This window comes from Thamnophis elegans, chromosome 12 (assembly GCF_009769535.1).
Source record: "Thamnophis elegans isolate rThaEle1 chromosome 12, rThaEle1.pri, whole genome shotgun sequence".
Taxonomy (NCBI): Eukaryota; Metazoa; Chordata; class Lepidosauria; order Squamata; family Colubridae; genus Thamnophis; species Thamnophis elegans.
The window spans coordinates 17,752,868-17,773,552 of record NC_045552.1 but is presented as its reverse complement, the minus strand read 5'-3'; the positions used below and the strand labels follow the sequence as shown (position 1 = coordinate 17,773,552).

Below are 20,685 nucleotides of genomic sequence, written 5' to 3'. Positions count from 1 at the left end.
GTTAGGGTTAGGCTCTACATTACCATTAGGTAGACAGTTCGAGTGTCCCTTAAAATTGTCCATATTTTCTTCTTCCCTTTTCTAATGCTTTTCCACCCATTTTGATCTATAGTACAAGATTGAAAGGGCTGAACTCCAGGGGAGGATCCTGAACTTGTCTGTCTGGCATCATGATTCACTGGGCCGAAACCTTTTCCTGGGAGAAGTGGAGGTGGCCTTGAACACCTGGGACTGGAGCAACACAAGTCCAAAGTGGTTCAACCTGCAGCCCAAGGTGAGTGACCCCGGTTGGACCCGATGATGATGGGGGAAATGCCTGTCCTCGTATTCATTTCCCGAACCATCTGTAGCATCTCTCCTTGTATAACAACAGAAGGGGAAGTTTTGTATGCGGTTGATGGAGATTAGATATCTAATTCTCCATGAAAGTGGGTATCAGAATTTCTTCCTCCTGGAAAAGTAAGATGCTACAGCTTTCTCTTCGGTGTTTTAGTTCTGCTCTGCTAGCCTAACTGATTCTGTACGGAGAGCCGTTGTATGCTCTGAGTTTCTATCAGCGGTTTGAAAGTCATTTAGGTCAAGTGCAAGCCTACCATCTTGATGACAAGGAAATGCTTTCCCAAAATACTTCCTTCTTTCCTTCTGACCATCTCCACACATGGCTTAGTTAGTCCTTCCTTTTTGGACCACGATTAATTGAATAACCCTTAATGCTTGGATTCCCACTGCATGCCAACTAAACCAAAATCCTGGTTGCAGCCAGATTTGTTTGCTTTTTCATAGCACTTAGGTGCCAATTGCCAGGTCAGTTTATAATATGATTTATATTGATTGTTTCCCAGTATGATCTGATTGCTTATTTGTAACCTATGGCTTTCACTAAATGTTATATCTTATGATTCGTGATGAAAATATTTTATTTTTCTTTATGTACACTGAGAGCATATGCACCAAAGACAAATTCCTTATATATCCAATCACACTTGTCCAATAAAGAATTCTATTCTATTCTATTCTAACACAGGTAATCGTAGAATTACAACAGCTCATTTAGTGATTGAAATTATCACGGTACCGACAAAAGTGACTTATGGCCCATTTTTCAAACTTTTGACAGTTGCAGGATCCCTGTGGTCATGTAACCACAATTTGGATGCTCGGCAACTGGTTCATATTTATGACAGTTGCAGTGTCCTGGAGTTGTGTGATCACCTTTTGCAACCTTAGCAGAGTCAATGGGGAAGCCGGATTCATTGAACAACTGTGTTACTAACTTAACAACTGCAGTAATTCACTTAATCAACGGTGGCAAGAAAGGTCATAAAATGGGGTAAAATTCACTTAACCAATATCTCACTTAGCAACATAAATTTTGGGCTTGGTTGTAGCCGTAAGTCAAGGAATACCTGTAAAAACCAACAATGCCCCTTTCCATTGATCTAAATCTAAAAGTTTAACATGAGAGGAAAAGGCGACGAGGAGTGATCCAAGCACCACTCTTTTGTAAAAGTAGTTTTTTTATTGAAATATTTTACATATGCAATGAGAAATATATTCAAAGAAAACAATACAGGTAAGGTAAAGTTTTCCCTCACACATCTGTGCTAGTCGTTCACAATTCTAGAGGGTGGTGCTCATCTCCGTTTCAAAGCCGAAAAGCCAGCGCTGTCCGAAGATGTCTCCATGGTCATGTGACCGGCACGAACAAATGCTGAAGGCGCACAGAACGCTGTTACCTTCCCAACAAAGGTGGTTCCTATTTTTCTACTTGCATTTTTACGTGCTTTCAAAGTGTTAGGTTGGCAGAAGCTGGGACAAGTAACGGGAGCTCACTCCGTTATGTGAACCACTGAACTGCTGATCTTCTGATCGACAAGCTCAGTGTCTAAGCCACTGAGCCACTGCGAAAAGGCAACGAGTAGTGATCCAAGCACCACTCTTTTGTAAAAGTAGTGTTTTTATTAAAAGATTTTACATACACAATGTGAAATATCTTCAAAGAAAACCATGTATTAAATGTGAAAAAAGGGGTGAAGAAAGGAAGAGAGTCAAGAAAAAAAGGAGATAGGAGAAAGGAAATAACAGAAAACAGAGAGGGAGAGGGAGGAAGAGAGAGAGAGATACCAGAGAAATTATCTATTCTAGAATGTATAAAAGCATTCCAGAATTATGTTGCAAATGTAACAACATAAAGGGACATTTTACCATGCTTTGGGGACATGTAAAAAGGCTTTAAAAATGAATTGCCATATACACATTGATAGACAATTTTCAAAGATTAGTACATAATTGAAGCGAGAACATTTAGAACTGATGGCTACCCAGTTAAAAAAGAGTCATGGAAATTTTTTCTTTTGTACTATATAAATAGTGTGGCAAGATTATTTTAGTTACCAAGATGGAAATAGTTGGCATTACCACTATAGAGCAATAGTTAGTGAAATTGACAGAACTTGTTGAGGTGGAAAAATTGACGTCTTGGGTTAGAGAAAGATCATTATTGACCTTCATCAATGCCTGGAAACTCTTTATGGATTTTTTTTTGCGTAAAAAAGAAAACCATATTGTGACTTACGGTTTAGAGGATTAGAAAGAATAGGTTATAGAAAGAAGGGAATTATAGCGTAATCTTAGAGAGGTTTGGTTAGATTTATATATGTAACTGCGGAGAGGAAGATTGGAATCCCTGGGCAGTCCTTTAGCTTATCCATTTGTCTGAGGTGGTGTAGGGTTTCCTGCCTAAGCAGAGGGTTGGACTAGAAGACCTCCAAGATCCCTTCCAACTCTGTTATTCTATTCTTATCCTCAGGGAATCATTGGTTCACTTAACCTTTGAAATTTGATCTCCAATTAAGTTCAGTTGGCAACCATAGGAAGCGGTGGAGACGACTGTTTTCTGCTTCCGTTGAAGGTCAGGCCAAGACAGGAATTAGTTTTGTGTAGGTGGGTAGACAAATGTGGCTCTTTGAAGTGGAAAAGTCCGCTGAGTCATAGAGCCACTGCAAATTGTGAAGGAGGGTCTGTGGTTCAATGCAGAGTGCAAGTGATATATGGTGAAATCCTATCCTAGAATCCAACTGTTGCCCTGTTTTGCAATCTTACTCTTTGCGGGTGGTGAAATAGACAGCTTTATATATACAGACAGTCCTCGACTTACAAGAGTTCATTTAGTGACTGAAGTTACAACGGCACTGGAAAAAGTGATATGATCGTTTTTTGTTTACTTTACTTTAGTCACTAACTCGTACAATGAAATCAAATGCCATCTTCAGTGTACATTATAACTATAAAAATAAAATACAAACACATGCTTCACAATCTATATGAAAACCTCTGATATTGCATTAATATTGCACTATACAGTAGAATTCAATATAGTTACTGTCCTGGGATAGAAGCTGTTTTCCAGCCTACTTGTCCTTGTTTTTATTATCCTGTACCGTCTGCCAGATGGTAATAGTTCAAAAAAAAGGTGCCCAGGGTGAGATGGATTTTTAAGAATGTTTTGAATTTTGTTAAGGCAACAAGGAGCTATCAAGCTCTTCCAAGGAGGGGAGAGGGCAACCAATGATCCTCTGGGCAATGATGTTAACCCATGGCCATTGCCGCATCTCCATGGTCACGTGGTCAAAATTCAGACATTTGGCAACTGATTCATATTTATGACGGCTGCAGTGTCCCAGAGTCATGTTAATCACTGTTTGCAACCTTCTGACAAGCAAAATCTGGGGGAGCCAGACTCACTTCACCACTACGCTACTAACTTAAGAAGGGATTCTCTTAACAACTGTTGCAAGGTAGGTCATAAAATGAGGCAAGGACTACCCGTATTCTGCAGTCCTATTGAAATGCATAAAAAGTTTGCAAAAGGCCTCTTATGGATTGGTAATTACTGTTGTTAAAAATAAAAGGAAATGGAGGAAGGGCAACTGTTGGTTCTAGGTAGGAATTCTGGGAGTTGAAGTCCATACATCTTAAAGTTGCTGAGGTTGACAAATACTGGCTTAAAGGCAGAAGTGGGTTCCTATCGATTTGGCCCAATTCGGCTGAGTAGGTAGTAACTTGGCTGCCCACGCCTCCGAACTGGTTCTATCGGCAGCGTTGTAGATGCTGCTTTCTGGTTTTTTGCTTCCGCACATGCGCAGAAGCAATTTTTTCTGTACTGTGCATCAAGCGCCCGCGCGCTGAAGCACATCCCTGAACGAACCGTCAGTAAAACAATCCGGAACCCACCGCTGCTTAAAGGAATATTATTTTCATGGATGTGACAGAAGACAGAAGGCAGACGCTATGTGCCATCTTGCAACAGGTTCCTCCCAGACAGATAAACTTATAGTTGTGATAATTTGAAGCCAGGAAACTCCTGGCTTTTTCAGCAGAGATAATCTCTCTAGGGAAGGGAAGCTGAAATGGTCTAAGAAGCTAACAGGAAGTTAGTAATGTTGAAATTGGATTCCGAGAGGGAAGAAAAATTAAGAGAAAATGACTAGCAAGCAAAGATGAAATTACACAGTCATGAGCTGCTGAACAGAGACAATTTCCAGGGTAATTCAAGATCACGGAAAATGAGTTTATTTATATGCTGTCTCCACAGCGAACTTGTAACTCCTGTTGCTCATCCAGCCTCCCTTTCTCCCGCGGATCTTCTTTCTTCTTCTCCTTCTCCCTTCTTGAGACTTTTGACATCTCGTTCATTTGCTGCATCTGAACTCTTATTTATTGATGATTCCGAGCTCCCTTAATTCCTCCATCGCCTCCTCCTTTGTTTCAACTCTACAAAATCTTCCTCCATATGGAAATTTCAAAAAAACTGGATAGCCCAGCTATAATTAATATTATTTTTCTTTATAAGTTGACAAACTTGATGCATTTCTCTCCTCCATTGTAAAGTCTCGCTACTTACCGTATTTTTTCAGAGTATAAGACACACCAAGATTTTGAAAAGGCAAATTTTTTGAAAAAAAGTTTTTACGCTCTGCAGACCTCTGGGTCCATTTTTTTTTCAAAAGAGGGGCATGAATAGCCTTTAGGAGGCTTGTACAGTGTTCCTAAGGGTGGGGGTGGGGCAAAAAATAAAAACAGCAAAAAAGGCCCATTTTTCACGAAAACGGGCCTGTTTTTTTTTTAATGGCATGCATTGCCTTTAGCAGGCTTATAGAGTGCTCCTGGGGTCTTGGGGGAGCAAAATTGAGCAAAACTGGCCCATTTTCGCTCATTTCTACCCTCCCCAGCCCCCAGGAGCACTCTATAAGGCTATGAACAGCCATTTTGGTGAAGGGGGCAGGTTTTCTGGAGGCAAACAAAATGCTGTATTCAGTGTATAATATTTTCACCTTCTTTTTTAAAGGAAAAAGGTGCATCTTATACTCTGAAAAATATGGTAAGTGTGGAAAAACCTGTATCTGATGACTCCCAAACACTATTATCACCATATTTCATAATTTACACCTGAGTTGTTTTTTTGTGTAAGACCAAAATCTTATCACAATGTCTCTCAGATAGCTTTTTCCTGACCTTCTTGGGCCGACTCTTATGTATTGCATCAATATCGTATCTTCTAAAGGGGACATCTGGGAGGATTGAGATTAGAGAGAAATCAGGAGGAGAATGACATGACATCAGATCTGTGTTCTTGGCATAGATTGTCTGCAAAAGAGGATCTGAAGACAATGAAAAAAAGATCAAGGTTGCCTAGCCAACGGAAGGTGCTATTTTTTATTAAGTCATTGATTAACTCTTTGGGTAATGTCAGATACCTGGCCAAGGCTTGGTATAGTCATGCTTTCTTATTAGGAGAAGCAATTCTAATGCAGGCAGGAAGATGATTAATGGTATAGCAATTAGGCCATAAAGCAAGCAAGCATAGGAGGACAGAGAGAGAGAGGGGTGAAGCTGGATGCTGCTTGCATAGTTATGCGTCTGAGTCAGCCTCAATAAGAAACGTCATAACTTCTGCCATTGATGTGCTATATATTAAGAAAATGTTACCTGATTCACAAAGATAGCCTTGCATTCGGTGTCCTGTCTGAGCAGTCCTGAGTATAGAAGAGGAGAGAAGAGAGGAGAGGAGAATAATAGACTAGAAGAATAGAATAGAGGAGAGAATAGAGGAGAAGAGAAGAGAATAATAGAAAAGAAGAATAGAATAGTAGACTAGAAGAATAGAATAGAATAATAGAATTCAATTCAATTCTTTATTGGCCAAGTGTGATTGGACACACAGAGTGTACAGTACGCATACAAGGAACAAGTGATAAATCATGGTCATAGTCGTCATAAAAATCCATTCATCATAAATCATATGATACAACTCTTAGTGATAGTCATAGGATACTAAATAAGCAATCAACAAATCATACTAGGAAACTAAATAAAACAATATAAATTGTGAAGAAGGGCATGTGTTCGCAATTGTCCTAGAGCAATATTGCACATGTGGACAAACACATATGACCATTGTAATTTTGACTTGCCATGTAAAGCTGCTCCTTGAGGATCTACTTGGGGAAAGACCAGAGAACAGAGGGAGAAAATTGCTGTTCAACCTCACCATTGCATGCACATATCCATTGTGCCCCTGCTCTGGGTTTACATCAGCACCAGTTGTCCCTGGACAGCTCCCATATCCCCAGCTTTCCAGCCTATCCATTAGGCAGGGCTAATTAGGGCTTCTGATAAGAGTCCCCGTCAAATTTCCCATAATAGTCCCCAGCAGCCTTCCCCCCCAAATTGTAACACTGTGCACAGATACGCTAGGATTGCAGTTCCCAGAATCCCAATTTTGAGTGGTAATTCTGAGAACATAATTGTAATGTTTTCTTTCATATAATGTTACTGATTTTCAAAAACTCTACAAACTCAAAAGAAAAATGGAAAAAGGTTTGGAATAAAAAAGCTCAGAAAAGAAAAGAGGTAAGAGTAGTGTGGGAAGAAAGATAGAAAAAGATGGACTTCCAACTTTCTTTGGTACAGATATAGATTTTTAAAAATACATGAAACTCCTATCCAAAGTTTAATATTTATTTCAGTTTCTTGCAAAAAGTCCAAAAAATGATTTTTAAGTAGAAATAAATTTGTCAAATTTTGTCTTTTCTTTCATCAAGGCTGTCAGTTTTTTTCATCTCTGCCAATTCTACCAGCTTCACCATCCGTTTTTCTGTTATGAGTATTTCTAAGTTCTTCCAGCTTCCATATAAAAATGCCATTAGCACGTATAAAAACAAAGTTCCATGATAAGTTTCTATTTGTTTGTCTATTAAGTCAAAAACCAAAGCCTCTGATTTGAATTGTACATTCACATTTAAATCCTCTGCATCAACATGCATAGTTGAACCCAATATTTTCTAGCTGTGTAGCATGTCCACTAAAGATGAAATAATGTTCCGTTGGTTTGCTTACATTTCCAACAAATGGAACAAGTGTATTTCAAGTCATACACTTTTGACAATTTATCCAGTGCCTTATACCAGTGATACTGTTGGAGAAGAAGAGGCAGGGCCTGGAGGAGGAGTCATGGGAGGACTTAGCCAAGAATTGTTACATGTTCATAAATGCTCCCAAGTCCAGCCCCTTTTGAATTCCATTGAATCAATCTACTGCCAATTTAGTGCTGACTAGATATTTGTGTATAGACTTGAGCAATACATCTTAATTGGAACTTAATGTATGGTCCTGATTCTTTGTCCCGGACTGATACATCGTTTGATAAAAGTTCTCTTTAAAATGATAATTCAATATAAGTTTCAACCCTTTCTTCCATATACCCTCCCATAGTTACAATTCCAATATTTTCAGTGAATGCCTGGTTGAATAAAATTGCCCTTTAGCAATGCAATTTTGTGGACATAACCTATATAATGCAATTAGAAGCATCAATAGGGACTTGTGAAATTTGCCTGGAGTTTTTGCAAACCTACAACCATTTTTGGAGCAGTGTTTTCATAGAGTTATATAGTAAATGTTAGGTATCATGCTTAATATAATTTTAATGTTTACATTATAATTTAGCATAGGCTACATCCTGGATATCCCATATTACCTGATAGATAGATTATTTTAAGGGATGCGATGGCTCAGTGGCTAAGACGCTGAGCTTGTCAATCAGAAAGGTTGGCTGTTTGGTGGACCGAATCCCTAGCGCCGTGTAACGGAGTGAGCTCCCATTACTTGTCCCAGCTTCTGCCAACCTAGCAGTTCGAAAGCATGTAAAAATGCAAGTAGAAAAATAGGAACCACCTTTGGTGGGAAAGTAACAGCGTTCCGTGCTCCTTTGGCATTTAGTCATGCCGGCCACATGACCATGGAGACGTCTTCGGACAGCATTGGCTCTTTGGCTTTGAAATTGAGATGAGCACCGCCCTCTAGAGTCGGGAACAATTAGCACATTTGTGTGAGGGGAACCTTGACCTTTAGGTTATTCTACAAATGATTTTAATTCTGCCTTTAATTTTATTTGTTTATTATCTGTACTGGTCTTTGCCCACAATAAATTGAATTCAATGATAGATAGATAGATTGATTGATTGATTGATTGAATGATTGATTGATTGATTGATTGAATGAATGAATGAATGAATGAATTATATAGAAAGAAGGAACCTTGGAACTCATAACTATATTCCTGCATTCCTACTGTTGGCTGAATTTCTCCTTTTTGCTTTTTCAGATTCCTGCTTCACCAGATATGGCCCCCAACTATGGTAAACTCAACCTGGCCCTGAAATTTATTCCAGCTGGATCGGAAGGTGAGATTTAAAGATCCCTGGGATTTTCTCCTTTACCTGCTATGGTTTCAGACTGGAATGGAAATATCCATTCCTTCTGCAGTACCCACCCTTATGACTCCCAAAGGAAACATATCCTCAACTGACCTCAAATAGAGTCACGAGATTGAATAAAACTAGTATTTCATAGAGTCATAAGACTGGAAGGGACCTTGGTGATTAATCTTTAGGTGATTTTGGCTAAGGAGGGGTATTGAACTAGAGGTTGGTATTGTGTTGAGGGTGGCGGGTACGCCTTCCAGAAGTCCCCTTTCTTAACACAATTCTATTTCAGAGCCAGGATTTCCTCCCAGCGGAGAACTCCATATGTGGGTCAAGAATGCAGAGAACCTTGCATCTCGGTGGGGAACCACAATAGATTCCTTCGTTGAATGGTAACTATCAGTGTTTGTAAGTCTCTTGTAATGGGGAAAGATTTGGGTTGGCTAAGATACTGAAGGCCAGGCTCGTTTTAAGTATTGCATAGCTTAATGTGTCTATAGATGTCCCTTGCCTTTTTCAGAAGGACAGTCAGAATTATTCATTCTGTCTCCCTGTCTCTCCTTTTCTCCATCTCTCACCAGAAAGACCTGCAATATATTTCTTCTCCCCTTGTTCTTTCTGCAAAACTCTTTTTGGATGACAAGAAAACAAACCTATTTAAAGTGAATCTGTTATCTGTACTTTGAAGGGTTGCAGTTGGTTATAGAGGTTACTGGTGATAGTTTATTCAGAGGTTCCTTTAAAAAAAAATTGATATCACACTGATTGTGTTTACGTGACCCAACCGGGCAGGTTTGTTGCTTCCCCAGAGTAAATACTATAACAGTGATGGAGAACCTTTTTTGGCTGCAATGCCAAAAGCGGGGGGAAGCACAGGGGGGTTCATGCGCCGGTGTGCCACACCCATAATGTTATGTGCGCACCCCTCCCCCACTTTTGACGCTGTTTTTTGCCCTCCCCAGGCTCCAGAGACTTTCTAGGAGCCTGGGGAGGGCGAAAACAGCCTCTTCTGCCCTCCCGATGCCCTCTGGAGGCCTCAGGAGCTTCCCTGAAGCCTCCGGAGAGCGAAAAATGGACCTATGGAAAACCCGGAAGTTTGAGAATGGTGACTTCTAGTTTGTCTGTAGGGCTGATTTTTGACCTCCAGAGCCTTCAGGAGACTTCCGAAGGGCAAAAAATGGGCCTACGGACAAACCGGAAGTCATCATTCCTGAATCTCAGGGTTCCCCATAGATCTGTTTTTTACCCTCTGGTGTCTTCAGGGGCCTTCAGGAGACTCCCCTAAAGGCTCCGGAGGGTAAAAACAGGCCCTACAAGCAAAATGGAAGAAAATTCTGGTTTGTCCCTAGGGCCGTTTTTCGCCCTCTGGAGCCTTCAGGGAAGCCTCCTGAAGCCTCCGGAGGGCGAAAAACTACCTCAAAAGAAGGTCAAAGTCAGCTGGCCAGCGTGCGCATGTGTGCTGGTCAGCTGACAGGGCAACACCTCACATGCCCTGACAAATGGCTCCGCATGCCACCTGTGGCACGCGTGCCATAGGTTCGCCATCATGGCACTATAGTGAGTGGCATGAGACAGCCATGGAGGCTCTGATGATAAGTAGTAGCTGGCTTCTTATGACATAAGCATATCTGCCATAAGTATTTGCAAACAAACTGTTCCTATTTTTCTGTCTGTCTTTCTGCACCTTTATTTTTGGGGGAGCAGAGAATCCATGATGGAATCTAGTCCCTTGGTGGTGAACCTATGGCACGTGTGCCAGAAATGGCACGCAAAACCATCCCATGAGAAATGCACGGCCTCGCTGGCTCGTTTTTCATGTTCTGGTCAGGGGTGGGTTCCTGCCAGTTCCAACCTCTTCTATAGAAGAGGTTCCACAAATCTACAGTGCCGTTTAGAACTGGTTCCAGCTCCCATTCAAGATGAAGAGAGGAGGAATTCTGGGAGTTGAAGTCCATAAGTCTTAAAGCTGTCAAGTTTGAACATCCCTGGGTTTTTTTTTCTAAAGGGTTAGGGGTGCAAGGGTCTTCTAACTTGACAGCTTTAAGACTTGCGTGCATCAAATGCCAGAGTTCCTGAGCCAACATTTTGGTTGCTAACCAAGAGCGTTGTTACGTTTCACCACATTTTACAAGTTGGCTACGCCACCCAGTCACATGGCTGGCAAGCCACTCCCACGCAGTCACATGGTTGTTTTTTTGCAGATGTTTCATTACCCAAATAGATAATTCTTGGTGGTTGCTATATTAGGCTGTTGTTCAATTGTTTGAGTTGTTGATAGTTTCTTGATTGGGATGTTGTTTAAAATTTGGTTGGTTGTCTGGTGTTAATCTTGATGTTAATTCTCTTCATCTGGGTATTATTGCCTGCAGGGAGGTGTTTTGGTCTTTTTGTTCCATTTTAAAATTGTCTTTTAAATGGCAAGTAGATGTTGTTTATCTCTACATGACCGTTGATAGCTGATTTGTACGACTGTCAGGCTTCCAGGAATTCTCCAGCACTTTTGGACTTGGTTTGGTGTAGGATGCTCTGTTTCCCGGTTGAAATGATGGTTAAGCCTGTCTCTGTGTTGTGCAATTAAGGAATTTCCATCATTGTGTCCTAGTAATCAGTGTCTATTGCATGGGGCTCCTGCATGACATAGAATGCTAATCTTGATGGGTGTTTGCGCAATGGTGCACTTGAATAATTTTAAACTCTGAACTCAATGAACCCAATGGAATTCAAACACCCTTGTCAATGGATGGGCACTTCTCTTTAGATGTAACTAGACAACTGTGTGATTTGTTGGGTCAACCCTTCAAAGAAAGTTAGTGAAATCTGATGTGACCAGAATGAACATATTCACACACAAACACGCACATAGACACACACACACACACATACATATCCCACTGTTGGATGGTCCTGTGATCATCTAAGAAGAGCATATATCATAAATAGAAGATTAATTGTAGTGACAAACAAAATGTTAAGGAAGAAAAATCCTGGGGAGAAAGCTTTAATCCCTCTTTGTAACAGTCTTGATCCAGCTCATGCACTCATCCTAACACAGAGTTTCTTTTCATTAAATAAAAGATGTTATTAGTTTGGATCACTTAGTTTGATCCCTAATTTCTCAGTGTTCAGCCCTTCCTGAAAAAATCTACTGGACTGTATTCAATGGACTAAATGTCCATGCAAAGAGCTCAGCTTGCCCTGTATTAGATTGATAATAGCAAACCTGGAAATTGGAAGCTTGGCTATTATTAAAAGAATAGCTTCCAAACTGAAAGCACTTTTACCTGTCCAGTTCAGGCTGAAACTTCAAAAATAGCCATTTGATCTCCTTTATCCTCTCTTAGCTACATCCTTCCTGATGACACCAAGCTGAGCCGCCAGAAGACCCGAACTGTGAAAAAGAATCTCAACCCCACTTTCAATCACACGATGGTCTATGATGGCTTTGAGCTTAAGGACTTAGCCGAGGCATGTGCTGAATTCACTGTGTGGCACCGGGATACTTTTTCGAAGCATCGGCTTGGAGGCATCCGGTTGAGTCTTGGCACAGGTGAGAAACCAAAGCATTAAGAGAAAGAGGGATGGAGATAGAAAGCCTTTTTCTACTGTTATTTTGGAAAGAGACCACTGGAGAATTTCATCATGTTCTATTCCCCCTCTGTTCCATTTGAGTCTGGGGTAATTCTGTCAAGTTTTCCAGAAATTAACTCTCCTACTTGTTCTAGAGCAGTAACCTGTTCTGACCCCCCCCTCATCCCACACCAACACACACTCTGAGCCAAAGATAAGTTACGGCATTTAATTAACAGACAGACAGGTCCTTGGCAGCAAACAGGCACAGACAAGCTTGGGCAGCAATCCAGCACAGATAAGGCTTGGCAGCAATCCAGCCTGCCAAGCTCACAGTAATGTTCTCCGACATTCGTTCCTGCGTTGACTTCTGCAAGAGGGGCGTATGCACAAGCAGTCTTTTTATAGTCTGGAGAGGAGCCTAATGACCACCAGCTGAGTGCAATTACCTCCTGTAACTGCGCAACTGTTCCTTACACCTATTAGCTCTTCGGTGCCGAGCATCCAGGAACAACTCACTTCTGGCATCTGGCTCACTCTCCCTTGTCTCCTCACCACTGGTCCAAGGCTCAGGCGCCTCCTGGTGGCCAACAAGCCTCTCTGTGCCCTGCTCGGATTTGGAACCCTGTCCAGGCTTCTCAACATCCCCAAGACCTGACTCATAGGGCCCCTCGCTGTCGGAGTCTGGTGGCAGCTCCAACGGCTCCTGCTGGGCCACAACAGTAACCCAATTCCAAAATAAACGTCATCTACAATATAATGCCTTGAATGCTACTTCAAATCATGTAGTTTGGAGAATTAATGTTTTGAAAACTAGCCAATTCCCCTCCCCCCCGCATTCCCCAAATCAAGATGACACAAAGGGGGAACAGTAAACACATCCTTAAAAAGGTAAAGGTTCCCCTCGCACATATGTGCTAGTCATTCCTGATTCTAGGGGGTGGTGCTCATCTCTGGTTGAAAGCCGAAGAGCCAGCGCTGTCCAAAGACATCTCCGTGGTCATGTGGCCGGCATGACTCAACACCAAAGGTACACGGAACGCTGTTATCTTCCCACTAAGATGGTCCCTATTTTTCTACTTGCATTTTTTACGTGCTTTCAAACTGCTAGGTTGGCAGAAGCTGGGACAAGTAACGGGAGCTCACTCCGTTGGGCGGCGCTAGGGATTCGAACCACCAACCTGCCAATCTTTCTGATTGACAAGCTCAGTGTTTTAGCCACTGAGCCTCCACATCCCCAGAGGTAGTGAATTGAATAAGAGGAAGTCTAGAACTCCTTGTGGAAGACTTGGTAGCCAGTGCTGCATGCACACGGGTTGTTGAGGATGTAATTGTACGCCGTGATCCGTCAAAACCGCAGAGGACAAAATCGCGCTAGATGAAAGCGCGCATTTGACGTCATCACAGTGCGATGAAAAAAATTAACAATTGAAATAAAATTAAAATTAAAGCAAGCCGATTCCCATAAAGGTAAGGGTTAGGTTTAGGGTTAGGGTTAGGTTAAGGGTTAGGTTTAGAGCGTTAGGGTTACGTTTAGCATTAGGTTAAGGGTTAGCGTTAGGTTTAGCGTTAGGTTAAGGGTTACGTTTAGGGTTAGATTTAGGGTTAGGTTAAGGGTTAGGTTTGGGGGGGTTAGGGTAAGGTTTTCGCTTTATTTTTACATTTTTCGATCACAGCGCGATGTTTTCGTCGCGCTGTGATGACGTCAAATGCACGCTTTCGTCGAGCGCGATTTTGTCCTCTGCGGTTTTGTGGTGGAACCATTGTACGCTCTGATCCTAGGCGTAACCATGACATTCTGCATTGTGTTCTACTAGTTCTCATCTAGAGAATTTGTTTTAGAAATCAGATAACTTGCCTGCAAAATATCCTGCTGCCTTTTGCTTATCAAATATATCTGACGAGACTGCGCTTTTAATGCAGGAAACAGCTATGGTTTACCAGTCACATGGATGGATTCAACAGAGGAAGAGCGCCACACCTGGGAGATGGTATTCCAACAACCTCAACAGTGGGTGGAAGCTACTCTTCCCTTGAGGACCAACCTAACTTCAAGGACTTCATCCTAGCTTTTGGCTGAGGATTCCTCTGCTATCAGGAAGAATCAGTCTGGTGGCAAATTGATGACTGTAACCTTAAGGAGGCCATCATTACAGCCTCCTTAGTTTTGAGAGATTTTTTTCCTAGGATCAGGTTCCTGATGCTGAGAAAAGCTAAGGACCCTGGGACAAAGGCAGAATAATAACTGTGTTGATATGTGAAGTCTGCCTCCTCTTACCGACTTAAGGAGAACATTGTGTGGCTTCTACACAACTCTTGTGAAAAACCTCCACACTGGGATGACCAGAATGCCCACTTTGTTTCAAGGAAATAAACTGCCTTATGGTGACCTTTGCCCATTTCCAGTATCTTCCATGCACATGGTCAATGAATCATGCTATATTTTTAAATAACTGTTTTTATTAAACTTTCTCTGCACACCCCACCTTCGTTCCTGGTAGCGATCCAGAGAAACGTAAGCAGCCCCATTAAGTCCTCTTTACTTTCTATAGGTCCCTCAGAACCTGGCTCGCAGGGTCTCTCACTAACACCCCCCCCCCAACTCCTACAGTTGCATTGCTGGGTTTGTGCTAGAGACGGCAGGCTTGGAAGAGGGGAGGAGACGTAGAGCAAAATCGGCAAATTGATCTCAGTAGCCAAGATGAGGCTCCAACAGAGAACTCCTGATCCCGGAGCATCCTCTCTCTAAATAACAGTAGAGTATCACAACATTCTTCAGTCCTTTTTTGTGGGGGGGAATTACAGCAAGAACACGTTCTGCTTTTTCTCAGTCCACGATGCATATTGCTCAATTTAGCAGAAAGTCTTTCTCACAGCCTCTGTGAGGTTCTCCCCAAATCTGTTTACTTAAAAAAAATGGTCATTTTCCTGGGCCAAGGAAAGATTAAAAGGCCAGTATCTGACCTCAATATGAGGACTGACCAATTAGAAAATCTTTCCAGCCTCATAGCTCAACTGTTGGTGAGAAGATGGGACAGGCGACCAGAGATTGTGGCCTTGCCCCCCAAAAATCTGAGGCTTCCATCCTTTCCTCTTTCTTCTCATGGTTGCTGGTGTAGCTGCTGCTGGGACAGGTTTTGTCGGTGGTCCATGATGGCTTTCCAGATACGGCACACCATTCCCCCTCTGCAAAGAGAAGACAACCGATTAAACAACCGGCATCTCTATGGCTGTGGAAATGAACATTTTTTTGGGTAGGTAACATCCAACAGAACAAAAGGCAGCTTCCTGTGCTTCCTCCTTATTGATATGCAGGGGGCTTTTAGAGGAATTAATTGGCTTTGCAATTTCTTTAAAAAAAATTCTATTTTTGCAGGATCACAAGATCAATCCCCAGGAGCTCCCAAATAAGGGAGAAACAACACCCTCTTTGAAATGTTAGAGACACTTAAATATGCATTTCCCCCCCCCCCCCCGTAGTAATCAGAACTCACATTGGTGCCAAGGATAATACCAAGTGATCTGCAGGCAGGTGCAGCTGGCATCTGCATGATGAGTGGGAGGATACTTAAATCTTAACATGCATAATGATAGTACCCAAACTTTTCAGGATTTCAAATCATTGAAAAAAATATGAAACTCTCTTTGGAGCCTTGCTTATCAGACAAAATTACATGCTGGTCCTGAGATGATTGCCATTTATCCACCTTACCTGATGCAGGTGTATCGGAGATCATCGATGGTAGCCAACTTCAGCAAATCATTCAGGGTGAATCCATGGTAGCAGAACTTTTAAGAGAAGAGGATAATTTCAAGGCCTGGCTTGATTTCCATCCCAGGTTTCCTGCAAGCTCAAGTGTTGGACGTGGAATTTCTTTTGCCCGATTGATTCTTAAAACCCACCACGTTCCATCACCTTGCCAAACAAGTGGAATGACAAGCAAGAGAGGAGGAAGGGCCCCAAGTCGTCTTAGCGAACTCCACAATTGAATGGAGTCTTGAGTGCAGGCCTCCCCTGGTCTTTGTCTACTCTAACCATTATGCCACTCATCCAGGAAAACAGAAGCTCTGCCTCTCAATGTGGGTATTTGTTAAGGCGAGTTTTCTACTGCTACTTTGAGGCTAGAGTGGCCTTTTGTTTGAGAAGACAAAGTTTAGCCTAGAGTGGCCATCTTTTCTTCCCCCCCCCTTCCTGAAGTAGGGGCAGATGTTGATACCTGCTGCTGAATCAGACCTACCACTGACACTGTGGCTTTGTCTGCGCCCTGTTTCTCTAACCACTCTGCCAGGTGGGGATCTCCAGCATTTTCTTCTTGGTCCCAGGAAGTTGGAGAAGGAGGGATTTCTAGAAAGGCAGATGGAAAAGAACCAAATCAAAGCTCCACCTTGTTCCCTGAAACTACACTCCACAGGTTCCCCACAATTCCTTGCTTCAGATGGTCAAACCTCAGTATCTGTGGACTGCATGTTGCACCAAGCTAAATAGGATCCTCAAAGCAGACAACTTGAAAGAGAAGCTTCTGGTTCTTCTGCTCAAGGATTTGAGAATCACATGTAGACCTCTCACCTTTGCTACTGAATTCTAATTTTAATACTATCAATAGATAATATTAAATAGTAGCTGATAACCCGGTGTTGTCCGGGTATTTATTGATAGTGGGAAAATGTCCAGACCAAACGTAATTTCTATTGTTGGATTTCCCCCCCTTACCAGAAGAAGCCCCCTTGTGGAGTACTGTGAAGCCACTACCATGGCAACTCCACTGCGCCATACAGTAGAAGCCACTTTACGGCAGTACACTAGAAGCCATTTTAAGGCACAATAGGCTGTATCATAACAGAACACACATCCTGAGGGATGTTAGGGGTGTCTTATCCCTACAGTATTTGTTTCCAGAGAGTAAGTCATCTGTGTACCAAGTTTGGTTGAAATTGCTCAAGGCGTTCCAGAGTTATGCTAAAACACACACACACGCGCACACACACACTTTTATATATAGAGATATGGAATTCCCACAACACACTTCAAGTTCCACTCCAACTTTGCTAGGCGCATGAATAGAATTCACTGATGCAGAAATGTTACTCTCAGCCACTGGTTCCAGGCTGAACTTGCTGCTATCCGAAACCTCACCTATTATCTGTGGCCTTCTCAGAGCCCAGCTGTCCTGTTCCATGATCTTTAGGGCCTCTTGTAGGAGCCGTTGACATTCCTGCTGCTTCTCTACCAGTTTCCACTGCAACCTGCCAGAGCCAAAAAGATCGGGATGAGCCGGTCATGTTCCTAAATTTAAAACCTGATTAGTGAGTAGATTTAAACCAGGGCTTGGTTTGCACTCATTGCTAATCCTTAATACAATACAATAGCAGAGTTGGAAGGGACCTTGGAGGTCTTCTAGTCCAGCCCCCTGCCTAGGCAGGAAACCCTATACCTTTTCAGACAAATGGCTATCCAACATCTTCTTAAAGACTTCCAGTGTTGGGGCATTCACAACTTCTGGAGGCAAGCTGTTTCATGTGGCTTGATACTTCCTGATATAGCATAATGGATAAATCATGCTAATTTTTTTTTAAAAAAAAACAAAGTTCAGTTGCCTTTTGGGGGGAAAAAAGCACCTTTGGCACAACCATGACCTGGATGATTGAGAATCTCCATAGACTTATGTTGTGGCCCAGCAGGAACTCTTGGAGCTGCCACCAGACTCCCACAGGGAGGGGCCCTATGAGTTGGCTCTGGAGGATGTGGAGGACCCTGGACAGGGTTCCGACTCCGAGCAGGGTGCAGAGAGACTGGTTGGCCACCGGGTGGCGTCTGAGCCTTGGACCAGTGGGGAGGAGACAAGGAAGAGTGATCCAGAAGCCAGCAGTGAGTTGTTCCTGGATGCACACCAGGTGTCAAGAACAATTATGCAATTACAGGAGGTAACTGCGCTCAGCTGATGGTCATTAGGCTCCTCTCCACTGGTCCAAGGCTCAGGCGCCACCTGGTGGCCAACAACAGACATATATTTGTTTAGGTAGTCCTCGACTCACAATTATTGAATGCAACATTTCCATTGCTAAGCAAGACAGTGGCTAAGTGAGCTTTGCCCATTTTATGACCTTTCCCACCCCAGTTGTTAAATGAATCAATGCAATTGCTAAGTTAGTAACACCGTTGTTAAAAAAAAAAACAGTTCTTGCCATTGCAAAATTCTTCTTAAATATATTCCACTGAAATTTGCTATCCTGTAACGTAAAAGATATTTATCCCACATTCTGCACTTCGGCCATAGAAAAATATAGCTACTCCTCAACTTACAACCACAGTGGAGCCCAGAATTTAGGTTGCTAAGTGAGAAATGTGTTAAGTGCATTTTGCCCCATTTTACGACTTTTCTTGCTGCAGTTGTTAAGTGAATCACTGCAATTGTTGACTTAATAACCCAGTTGTTAAGTAAATCTGGCTTCTCCCTTGACTTTCCTTGTCAGAAGGCCAACAAAAAGTGATCACAGGATCCCCAGGACAATGCATACCAACTGCCAAGCATCCTAATTTTGACCACATGACTATGCAGAAGCTACAACAGTAGAAATGGTCATAAGTCACTTTTTTCGGCGCCGTTCTAACTTTGAATGGTCATTAAATGAATGGAAGTCAAGGGTTACCTCTACTTGCAGATGTCCCTATCTGATGCTTGCTTGTTTTAAAGGGTGTTTGTTTATTTAACTAGCTCAGTGTTTCTCAACCTTGGCGACTTGAAGTCCACGGGACTTCAAGTCGCCAAGGTTGAGAAACACTGAACTAGCTGCACCACTGAACAGTGGCTTAGTGCAGCTCCAACCCCAGGGCTTCGTCCCAGCCCCCCCAGCCGCAATCCAGGAAGAGCCAACCTTCTGGTTTCTTCTTGCAGATGGTTGAGTTGAGTCATGAGGGGCAAATGGCTCTTGAAGGGAGGCTGGGAATCCAGCCAACTGTTGGTGTCGGTGCCAATTCCGGATGTTGGCGTATCCGCACTGTCCTTGAGGTCGCTCTCATGCTTTTTCAAAGACGGAGGCTGCTCAGTCAAAAGTGGCTCCTCGTGTTCTCTAGTGCCCGGGTGATTCTGGCTTTCCTCCTGCAAATTCTGCGGCTGCACCTTGAGTTCTGGAAGAGCGAGTGAGAGTCGTGAGCAAGGCATGAAATGAAAACTGCAGGAAGAGGCCATCGCGGCTAGTACAGGGTGACTTGAAACCTGAGGTGGATAATCTCACAAAATGGCTGTCAATGAAGTGGGGAAATCACATCTGGACAAAATGGCTTCCAAGCGGCTGAAAACGGGGGAGGGCTGTCTCTTTGCCTCCTCCTCAGATGCTTTTAACTTCATGAGTTTATCCTTTATTTTGGGCAGGTGGAATTGGGTTACATTCTCCCATCCTTTAATTGTCTTCTAGAGAATTCTATAGGCAGAAAGAGGCACAGAGGCCCTCTAAAAAAAAATAAGTTATTTCTGGCGCTGTGCTTTGCACCAAGCAGCACTTCACCCCTCCTCCCCTTTTTAATTAAATACCTCTGCAAATACACGAAGGGAGGCAGGAAACCTGACAAAGGAGGTGCCTGCTAATTCACCAATGCCCATAGATAGATGGTAGGAGTACACAAAAAGTAAGAACAAACGAACAACCTATTCTGTCATGAAGAAAATATTTCAGGTTCAATCCAGACATCTCCAGTTCAAGGGACAGAGCAGTTTTTAAAAAGTCTCCAAGATTTTTTAGATACTCTGGTCCTACATGATCTTGGTGAATTGGGATGTCACAGGGAAAAAAAAAAACATTCCTTAAGTTATGCAGAAGAGGGAGTTTTAGAAGATAACAGTTCTTCCCACAGAGATAAAAGGAGCCAGACTGTGCAAAAATTCTCTTCTTGACAGAACTAATCTATGTGCAATCTGTTTTTCGAAAAGAAAAACCCTTCAATGTAACAAAGTGACTCGCCTTAAGTCCCATATTCATCAGCGGAAGACCAATATTATTTTAAAACAAACAAGCAGCATTCTGCACCTTGTAATTATAGGAAAAAATGGTCCTTATTATCTATTCCCCAGGATTTCCCTTTAATTCATGTGTGTCTCCTGTCCAAAATGGTTTCAGTCTTAACTCTAAGAGGCTGTTCTGCCTTTAGTATTTAACAAAACTCATTTCTCTCATTCTACATTTAAGTCAGCATTTCTCAACCTGAACAGGCTGGATGGGGAATTCCTAGAATTACAGACATCCTTCAAATGGCTAAGGTTGAGAAACAATCTAGAGAAATGTGCATCGACCCATATAAAATGTCCTAGATCAGTGTTTCTCAACCTTGGTGACTTTAAGTCCTGTGGACTTCAACTCC

The 20,685-nt window shown here is 42.4% G+C and overlaps 2 protein-coding genes across 3 annotated transcripts in view; one reads left to right on the top strand and one right to left on the bottom strand.

Annotated features, from left to right (window-relative positions):
• The window catches only part of SYTL1 (synaptotagmin like 1), a 58,214-nt gene extending 43,474 nt beyond the window's left edge, over window positions 1-14,740 (top strand). For both annotated transcript variants that reach the window (XM_032227759.1, XM_032227758.1), the window contains exons 11-15: window positions 113-274; window positions 8,666-8,744; window positions 9,058-9,157; window positions 12,107-12,312; window positions 14,256-14,740. In XM_032227759.1, coding sequence (XP_032083650.1) covers window positions 113-274; window positions 8,666-8,744; window positions 9,058-9,157; window positions 12,107-12,312; window positions 14,256-14,401 — 693 coding nt within the window. In that variant the 3' untranslated portion in view covers window positions 14,402-14,740. The remainder of the gene's footprint in view (window positions 1-112; window positions 275-8,665; window positions 8,745-9,057; window positions 9,158-12,106; window positions 12,313-14,255) is intronic.
• A 32-nt stretch (window positions 14,741-14,772) lies between these two features.
• Window positions 14,773-20,685, bottom strand: part of MAP3K6 (mitogen-activated protein kinase kinase kinase 6) — a 70,853-nt gene continuing 64,940 nt past the window's right edge. The window contains exons 25-29 of the mRNA XM_032227757.1: window positions 19,206-19,458; window positions 17,467-17,576; window positions 16,571-16,677; window positions 16,045-16,121; window positions 14,773-15,518 (exon numbers count right to left, since the gene is read on the bottom strand). Of these exons, the coding sequence (XP_032083648.1) occupies window positions 15,434-15,518; window positions 16,045-16,121; window positions 16,571-16,677; window positions 17,467-17,576; window positions 19,206-19,458 (632 nt within the window). The 3' untranslated portion in view covers window positions 14,773-15,433. The remainder of the gene's footprint in view (window positions 15,519-16,044; window positions 16,122-16,570; window positions 16,678-17,466; window positions 17,577-19,205; window positions 19,459-20,685) is intronic.